General features: G+C 33.9%; 1 protein-coding gene across 1 annotated transcript; it reads left to right on the forward strand.

The window, feature by feature from the left end:
• Positions 1-317: 317 nt before the first annotated feature.
• LOC105829923 lies at positions 318-4,907 on the forward strand. Its single transcript, XM_036287109.1, has 4 exons — positions 318-2,038; positions 2,771-3,488; positions 3,619-4,151; positions 4,265-4,907. The coding sequence occupies exons 2-4, from the start codon at positions 2,789-2,791 to the stop codon at positions 4,379-4,381; spliced, it is 1,350 nt and encodes a 449-aa protein (XP_036143002.1). The 5' UTR covers positions 318-2,038; positions 2,771-2,788; the 3' UTR covers positions 4,382-4,907.
• Positions 4,908-10,711: the final 5,804 nt, after the last annotated feature.

Below are 10,711 nucleotides of genomic sequence, written 5' to 3' on the forward strand. Positions count from 1 at the left end.
AGTTAAAATAGATTATTCTAAATAACAAACAAACCAAAATAAATTATTTTTAAAAAATTAAAAGTCTTTTATTTAGCAGTAATATTTTTTTTAAGTGGAAATGTTTAGTTAGGACAACCAATTGGCCAATTTTATTCTTCAAAATTCAATAGCACGTTTTGACCTTAATTTTAAGTCCTTTTCATGTGCGAGTAACAAAATATTCAACTTTCAAAAATTTAGAAAATGCAGTTAATTTATGAATCTATGCCAACAAATTCATTCTTCTTAATGCTTCTTTATTAAAAATAAATATTACAATGATCAAGCAGTTGTTAAAAATTATTTTCGTTATAACAGGTACAAAACACCAGCTGTTATCAAACATTTAAAGTCAGTTTAAACCTGACTGCGCTTGTGGACAAACGCTTTCTAACAGCTGGTATTTTATACTTGTTATGACAAAATTTATTTTTAACAACTGCTTGATCACTAATATTTAACGACGGAAGCACTAAGAGAAATAAATTTGTTGGCACAGACTCACGAATTTACTGTGTTCTCCGGAGTTTAAAAAATTGAATCCTTTGTTATTCACACTTGAAAAGGACCTATGTAAAATTAATGTAGAAACGTTGTGCTATTAAATTTTGAACAATAAAGTTGACCAGTTGATTGACCTAACTAAGAATTATTTTTAATAATGTAATAATGTAAAAAGTAAAATTAACTAAACAAGTTACGATATAGATTTTTGCAAAGTGATCTTTACCCTAATTATAACATTTTATTAAATTCCATTTCATTTGAAAATTATATTAATTAACAGCTCAAATACTTGAAATCTTAAATTTATCTTAACTTTCTGCTTTTACGAAACAGTTTAAAACTATAAAATGAAAAGACTAGACATAAGCGGCGCGAAAATGTAAACTAATGACAGGTCTAGTTCAAAATAATCTTGTATCAGTCACTCTTTACAATAAGATTTTATTCTAATGTTAAGAAAATTTAAAATTTGTAATATTTGATAATTATCTTCTAAACGAAAATTCGGACATTATTCGTGTTCATTGATTTAAAAATCTAAAGACTCAAGCACATGTGTTGTGTGACAAAATGATTTATTTGTTGTGATTATCACATTGAAATATAAAAATGCTTGTGCCTGGGGAAATATTACAGCTATTTCTGAATTTGTTTTACTACACTGGCTTCAAATTTCTTCAACGCGGAAGAGAAATCTAGATTCAAGATGAACATTTATAAAATTATTTAATTTATTCATATCTAATTTAATTACATCTGTTATTTGTAATAATTTGTTAATTTCTTTAATATTGACGTTTTGATATTTGTGCATAGGATCGTATTAACATTTAGAAATAGTTTTATTTCTAAATTTATAATATTATGAAAAACTACTAAAACCATCAGACAAATTATCAACACATAATATTTTGTAGTTTATGATTTCTAAGCTTTATATTTAGCTACATAGTAGTGCCAACATTGGTGACCTTGTAAAAATATATTAAATTGAATATATTTAATAGAGAAACAAATAAGACATGTGACAGATGAGAGATGAGAGATGAGGAAAGAGAAGAGAGAGAAAGAGAGAGAGAGAGAGAGAGAGAGAGAGAGAGAGAGAGAGAGAGAGGGAGGGAGAGAGAAGGAGAGAGAGAGAAGAGAAGAGAAGATTTAGACATGGAGGGGGAGAAAAACGGAGCAAACAGCTCCCAAATCGGAATCTGAGCTTAGTCGAGCCGGATTACAACAAAGAACCTACTACTCACATAGCAACCTGACGATACTTTAATATCAAAATAATATATTTGACAACACTTTAACGTCAAATTAACTTGACTACTTGGGCATCAATATATTATTGACTCAATCATTAACAAGTCTCCATTAAACTCGTTGAAACATACAAAATATTTGAAATATAAGGAACAGAACAAATGTTTTATCGTGATCAAGAGAATCCTCAATGCATATGATTGACTTATTGACTTATTTCAAGACGAGCTCCTACCATCGACATTTGTTCCAGGTATGCGAATTAGCTTATCAACTTTTTTCTCCCTGCTTTTAAAAATAAAAATTAAAAATTTAAGAAAAAAGTTTAAAAAATTATAATTATGAAATTTATAATATTAAAACTTTTCTTTTGACGTTTGGATTTAAAAAAAGTATATTTTATGAAAAGCGATAAATACAAATTGCGGGCAATAATTTAGACATAATAATATAATTTAAAAACAAAGCTTAATAATAAAATTGTAAATAATAATATATGAGATTAGGTCTGAAGAAATTTTCAAATGTAAAGTTCAGAAAATGCTATATTAGTTTTAAAGTATTATGCGGTAAATTTTAGAGCCTAAAAATATTTTTTTAGTAACTTTTATTCACAATCTCTATTTCCAATAAGGTGTCGCCAATAAAGTGATTCATCAAACTCGAAAAGCAGTTCTTAATTTCCAAAGCCGAAATACATAATATATGTCACTAACTAAATTGGCGAATATTTTAATAATACTTATGTATTTAAATGATTAAAACTGCTTGTATAAACAGAAACTGCAGTCTAATGTTGCACAAGTAACACGTCATTCTCCATTCTACATAAAGTCAGAGAGAATTTACAAACTAGTCACAACGTTTCGCTACCCTATTTCATTTCTTATATTTTTAAGAAACCTTTTCATTATGTTCTTCAAAAATATTTGTACAATGAACTTTAACATAATTAACAGTTATATTTGCTTATAAATCTGTTTAGTATATCGATTAAGAAGATATGAAAATGGAGGAAAAAATTCAAGTCCAATCGGAAGAAAACTTGCCTTCGATAGAATACACCTTACGTCCAATAACATACGTCTCCTGGCTCCTGGGTGTCGGCGTTGCACATCCGCGCAAATGCCCCAAAAGTGTTACGATAATCATACGTATAATTCATTTGGCCCTGTGTTCTATTAGCCTAATATACTACTTGATAGAATTCTTTGATTCCGGCTACAATTTCAAAGGTGAAGCCGACGTATACACATGTTTACGCTTCATGCGTATCGTGATAAGTCACGTATCCACGTTTTACTACATTTATCAAATAATTGGACAATACGACAAGTGGCCGGAGCTAATGGATAAAATGAAAGAGGTCAATGAGAAGATTAGGAGGGAAATACCTATAAATGACAGGCCAATAAAAAACATGGAAGTGCTAGCAATTCTAGCAACGTTTACTTGTTGTTTTCTGGGCCTAATTGTGAAAGTCTTACATTATTACTTTACAGGTTTAATTAAAATCGGGATTAACTTGACAGTTTATTACATTACAGCCCAATCTCTCATCAACAGTTTCGTCTTTGACGTTGTTGTCTATGTGTTATATTGTAGATTACAGGCGATAAATAAATTAATTGGCCAATTGAATGAGCTATCCGATACGTCAGTGGTAGCGCTTAAAATTAGACGCACTCGAGAAATGCATAGTGGTAAGTGAATATAATCATTTTATTATCATAATTCGAGTATAGATATATAATATGGCTCAAGATATTGTTTAATACTATTTACTAATTGTAATAATAGTGTTACCAAGACGTAGTCAATTTTGTTATGCAGATATTTGTGGTCTTGTCAATATGGTAAATGATATTCATAATTTTCATCTTCTCCTCTGTTCGCTTACTTGTCTTGCTATGCTCGTAAGTGAACTGTTCCGAATTTACACGTTAATTGAAGCCGGAGAAAATATATTTAACTTAAAAGTTATTATCATCTCAATTTTGTACTTCACGCAATTTGGTGTAATGTGCTGGATTTGCACACTTGCGCGTCGAGAAGCCGACAATACTGTGAAAATTATAAACAAAATTGCACTGAATTTTAAACATGTAAATCTTGAACTAAAAGAGAGAAGTAGTCAATCGAATTTAGAAATGCAAACATCAGTGGAAGATCCAAACAGCGGACAAAATTCTATTTGGAGTAGCAGCCACTATCTGAACGATGTCACCATAGAAAATCAACGCAAAAACTTGAACCGTGATTCTATTAGAAACGAAATAAATGATTTCCTGACTCAACTGCAATATTGTCAAGTAGTATTTACAGCCTATGATTTCTTTGAAATAAACAATGGGTTATTTGGTGCTGTGAGTACATTATTTATTTATAATGCAATTTACAAAAATTAGCTACTTTTAAATTATATTATAAATAATAGTTATTACACGAAACAACTAATTGAATTATATTTATTTTTCAGTTCATTGGCGTAATCGTTGGTTATTTGACACTCTGTATGCAATTTTATGAACCCTTTCAATTAATGATTGGAACTGCTTGTGTAAATTGCAACTGTAATCTAATGTTGCAGAAGTAACACGTCGTTCTCCATTCTACATAAAGCCAGAGAGAATTTACAAACTGGTCACAACGTTTTGCTACCCTATTTGCTACCCTATTTCATTTCTTGTATCTTTAATAAACCTTTTCATTACGTTCTTCAAAAATGTTTATACTGCGGTAAACTTTAATATAATTACCAATTATATTTGCTTGTAAATCTGTTTAGCATATCGATTAAAAAGATATGAAAATGGAGGAAAAAGTCCAAGTCCAATCGGAAGGAAACTTGCCTCCGATAGAATACATCTTACGTCCAATACATCTCCGGGCTTCTGGGTGTCGGTGTTGCACATCCGCGCAAATGCCCCAAGTGTGTTACGATAATCATACGCATAATTCATTTGGCCCTGTGTTCTATTAGTCTAACATATACAACTGGATAAAATTCAAATACGATTTTAATGATTATATTTAAGTTCGTGTGTTGTATAAACATAAGGTGTGATGTGTATAATTATCATCTTAACCTAAACTTAATCTATTAAATTCTCAAAATACTATCTCTTAGTCGCTTTATTTTACTTTTCTTTTCTCCATATGTCACCATATGTATCCTACCTTCTTATCTATCTCTACATTCAAGAAACGTTAGTATATTATAATATAATATTATAATATAAATCTCTTCCAATAATGTATACATGATGTTGGCGCACCTGTACTACTCATCTAAAAGTAAAGAATAAAAAGTTTTCCTAAAGTTAGATAGTTTACACGATAATATATCTATTTAAGAAAAAATATAACAATTTAAAGAATTATAACGTTTAAAAAAAATTGTTATTGCACAAAGGCTTTTTTCAATTTTTTTTAATTATATTCTAAAATAAATATGTTTACTTTAATGTAAATCCCGACAAAATATTTTAATTCTGGGAGTCTAACATCTCTTCTAGTCATCTAAGAATTTTAGTTAAGAATTATAGTTAAGAAAATAGTTAAAATATTTTATTCTAAATAACAAACACAAAGTAAATTATTTTAAATAGTGTAATAATATAATTAACTAAAAAGTATAATTAACTAAACTAGTTACGAAATAGATTTTTACAAAGTGATTGTTACCTTAATTAAAACATTTGATTTTAATCTTAAATTTTATTTTATTTAAAAATTATATTAATTAACAACTTAAATTCTTGAATTCTTAAATTCATCTTAACTCTTTGCTTTAAAGACTTATACTAAAAAAATATTTGATGTCCGGGATTGCAGGTTTACATTGTACTAGCGATTAATCTTATCACTTTCCGATCCCGATTTATACTTTCGACATTCCAATCTGCGCTCAGGTCCACAGGAACACCTCTAATAGAATGAAAGAGAAGCGAAGAGAAGAGAAGGGACTGCGAGGAGCGGTGAGGAAACGGCCTGAAACACGTGCGTTCCAGCATCATCGGCTGGTCACAGGGCCGCGCATTCCGATGTCGGAGGTAATATGCAGTTGGACGGGTTCCCGGGTTGCCTTTTCTATTTTTATACGCAACAGCACAACCATCATCGGTCGCTGCCGGTCCCTCCTCGCCGTCCTTCCTCTGCCTCGTCTCGCGAGGGCCCTACTCTCCACGGTCGTACATGGTTATATACACGAGAACGCCCCGACACGGCTGGTTCCCTCTCGAGGCAGACAGCTTGGTGCCGATACCGGTGCGATCACATCCCTCCTGCTGAGCGAAGACCACAGAATTGCCTTTACCACGAGCGCTCAACCCTCGGACCCTCCGCAGACTCGCGTGATGTCCGAGAGCGGCCACCAACTTGCGGCAAGATAAACTTGCTAAGCAATATGTAATACTTTCACTATAATCTCAATACGAAAATATAAATCATTTTTAATCGAACGTAAAAATCTTGATAATTTTTCGTTCCCTATTTATTCGAAAACGGAATAGAAGTCACCCCATCCTGAGTCTTCATGCGGACATTGTTATTGTAATATTCAAGAGGGACGAGTGGCGCAATGACGAATAGCCTGAGAATTTCGTGTTCTAGCTATTCGTAGACTACACACTTCAAGTTCTACTAAGAGGAAACGAAATGGTCTGTAGAGTGTTGTTGTTCCGCAAGTTCCTTAGTATCTTCGATATATAATCAATAATTGTAATATCAACAAAATTGTAATACCACGTTACAAATACGTAATTACATATCCCACCACAAATAAAAGATAATTGAGACTAATTAATTCAGAATTGTACATAAAAGTAAGTTTTGTGTATAGCAGAAAAGTTGTACTTATGTATGAATAAATATACTAAAAAGTAATATTTACGGCTAAAATTTGTTGTCGCTCATTAGAAAAAAGACTGGACCTAAAAAGGGTCAACAGTTTTTTAAATTTCAATAATTTTTAGTTGATATTGTATAGTTAAAACTTACGTAATGCACTTTAAGAAATTAAAAAATTTCTAAATATTGTAAACAAACATTTGTATTATAATTAATTTGCAAATATTAAGTAGAAAAGTTAAATAAAAGCATAATAATTTGTTTCTGTTTTATTATTTTTCTACCATTTTTATTATTTGTTTTTAGGATTCATAGTATTTCAGCATATTTTATTATGCAACATTTATTAATAAATCTATTAAAGTATTATATATTTCGCAATACATTTTTCATTACTTTTCCATCATTTTTAATACCTATTTTTGTTATTCGTTATTCGTTATTATAAGTATATAAAACATATTCAATAACACCTCAACAATTTTCAATAATTTTCCCCGTTTCAATGATTTCATTAATTTATTTTTATCAGAGTTGTGTGCGTATGTATGTTTAAGTATATGTATTAATTCATATTAATTCATCTACTTCTCTTAATATTTCGTAATAGTCCAACATTTGTCAAAGAAACCTTTATGCCTAACGAACGTTATAACCAGTAGTTATCATTAATTTGATTAACAACGGGAATCAAGATACTGCGCTGATAACATAAACCACCGCGGAGGATAAATTGGTGGAATTTTAATTAAACTGGTTGATCGAACTTCTGGCTTTATCGGGCTCCGGATCAGATACGCGAATCGTCCCGTTTCGCCTCACAGGGCCCGTAGCCAACGACGGCCGGCCTAACTCTAACGTGCGGCCGTACAATAATACGTTAACCGTTAAGCTGACTGTCTTCTCAATTCCGGGGTCTGTGTGGTCCGCCATTGAGTCTTAACTCTTTGATGCACATATTCATTCGCTCTCGCGTCGCACAATGCCCATAGTGTCCATACACGGCATTGTGTGACCCGTGCGCGCCGAGCGTTAAACTCTCCGTTACACGCACACGCAAATATATACACGCGCGCGCGGCGCGCATCGGTGTGCGTAAGGTCGTAATGCGACGCAATAATTCACTACAGGTAAAATATAAACTGTGCAATTGTCTCGGAACGAATTGCGGGATTACGAGGAAAGCATTCTATAAAATTGAATTGATGACTTTAGACGCATTAAATAGTTCAATTTTGAGTTTTGATATATATCTGTCCTCGTTATTATCCAGTTGTCCAGTATGTTAATGAAACGTAACAGAAAGTTAATTTCATTTGATGTAAAACAATAAATAAATTATTTTGTATTCAAAACTCTTAAAGGAGAGATGGTATTAAACTGTTAATAATTTGTATTTTAAATTAAAAACTTAAAATTATATTCTTTAAAGTGCTTGGAATAAATTCTATACCGCGTCTATATAGTATCAATATCATATGCCGTGCCATACCGCTGTACTATGCTATACTATATTATGCTATGCTATCTTGTGCTATACTACACTATATTATATTATATACTATATTATATTTTTCATTACATGTGCGTCAAAAATGCTCTCTTTCGTGTCACTTACTTGTGGGTAAAGTTGTCGACTTCAGCACTTTAACATTATTGCACAGTTCTTGCCCTCTAATAGATGGCGTAAGTCGCGACAAAAAACATTCTAGCACTTTTTCAGCACGTTTGACCATTTCAACATTCGCATACGTGTCATCCTGTGACCAACACGCATGTGGTAACTCTCGTAGAATTCACCGACACTTTCGCGAATCTAACCTTGGCTAATCTATCAATTTGCGGAAACCCAAGATACTTAAAGGACCACACATCGACGCACGGGTAACGAAAAATGACATACAACACGGCCGATTTTTTACACTCGTGCACAAAAGGCCGACTTTTGTTACATAATGTACTATTATATTCCGTGAAATACTATAATAGATTCTATACACCGACTACAATACTGAAAATGATAATGTAAACTCCCAATATAATCAATGTTTAGCTCATATTAGCCAATGTACTGCTAATGTATTGTACTACTAATAATACTTGAACGGCTCACAATATCACCTTCTTCTTTATAAAAAAAGAGCTGAGGACTCCACTGAAATTGAAATAAAATTTTGCAATATTAATACAGTATTAATATCTTAAGAACCTTAAAGCTATTATTCATCCTCGAATAATTCCCCGATGTTCTCTCTCTATGTCTCCCCCGCTTCCTTCTTTTCATTTAATTTCCGAGGTCGAGCTGTCACTCATCTCCGCTCGTTTCTCTAATCCCGTTATACTCGCCTTCCTCCATTCTCGCGCTCCCCCTCCTCCGTAGCCGATTTCACGAATTCGATTCGCCGTCGCGAATTAAAATTCATCCATCTGACTGGCACGCGTATCGCCTTCCACAGGCGCGGCGTAACACGGCGGCCTTTTATCGGTAATGAGATCCCGCCCGCGCCGACATGCATTATTCCTCCGAGGGCTGCAACGTGAATTAACGAGGCGTCATTGTCGCCGCTATTTCTTGCCGCCGATGAAAAATGAACGTGGCCAACTTCCGAAACTCGCCTAGCCCCTCCAGTCCGAAACCTTCCGGAAGCTAACGACTTTAATTCCGGTCCATTAGCAGTGCACGCACGCGCAACGGCACGCACATGCAGCCAACGAACCGCATCCTTGCAATGCACATAAAAACATAAAATTTATTAAAAAGTGAAGAATTGTCTTGAGCTCTCAGAAAATTTTTCACGAAAGCCGACAAGAAAACAGATTATAAAAATTTATCGGAATTCCCTGAATCTTGTATAGCGCATAGCATACAGAACACCCGATAGAATTATTTACTGTATCGAAAAAGGTATTCTAAAAACTATTTTATCTAATAACATATGTACTTAGATAATTTACGTCCTTTTAACATCAGTTTTAGATAAGACGGAAATCGTATGATGGGATGCATCCCCAGAGTTAATTTAACCCCCAGGTATATCTAATACTGTGTAGTCCTTAGACGCACGAGATGACGAGGAAGTTTGTTCTCGCATCGTAAATTTGTTTGACGAGAGATACCGCTGCATCTCTTTCGGTTTTTTTATTGCCTCGCGTATAGATAGAAAAGAACCGCGTAATGGCAGTATCCACAGCATTAAAAGCGGCTGTAAACCGGCTCGATGGATCTGTTTGGGGCTCGAGCCTCGAAATGATACCCCATAGACCGTACAACTTAGCGCGACGGAAGTGGACAATTCTTAAACGTTAATTCGCCTATGTGCAACATTAGAATATCATAAAACCCGTTAAAATTCCACAGGCGAAGATGATAACCGACCAATTTACACATCAAGAAATTTCATACAAATGACACATTACTTTTTGATGTTCCGTAGATTCACAGATGGACAAACAATCGCGTGGAGGATTTTTCGAACGGAGTAATTTCCGTGATAAAATCGTCATATATAGAACTTGTGAGCCGTATTGTAACGTAGAATAATTGTGGGAGGTGAGAAGAGATCGTCATCTGACGCAATGTGACGAAACACGATGAAACAACATTAATAATTAAAAACTGCCTCGTCTCAAATCAAGATAAATAATAATTATAACAAAAGTACGTTTCTCTATCAAAAAAAAATTAATCCAAGCTGATTGTGAGAGGTTGCGCTTGATAATTCAAAACAAAGGATATTAGTTGATTTACCGTGACATATAGCCTCACGTAAATCGGGGACTATTACGCAGAACGAAATCCTTTTACAACGAGGACCTAACGAGACAAGAGAAAGGACCGCGGTGCCGAGGGGCAAGGTCGATTCTTCCTGACCGGTATACCTCCCTCTCGGACGAGTGGTATCCTAGCACGAGGTTTCGAGCCCCACTTCAAAGGACGACGTGAAGCTCGCAGGAGAAAGGAAAACCGGACGCGGGGTCGCATCGCGTCACTTTTCGGACGTGTTTCGGACAACACGCATACGGTTTGGCGCGTTCCCAAAGGCATCGACAACGGCCCTCCTTGCCCCCTCGCCGT

This window comes from Monomorium pharaonis, chromosome 5 (genome assembly GCF_013373865.1).
Source record: "Monomorium pharaonis isolate MP-MQ-018 chromosome 5, ASM1337386v2, whole genome shotgun sequence".
NCBI classification, from domain to species: Eukaryota; Metazoa; Arthropoda; class Insecta; order Hymenoptera; family Formicidae; genus Monomorium; species Monomorium pharaonis.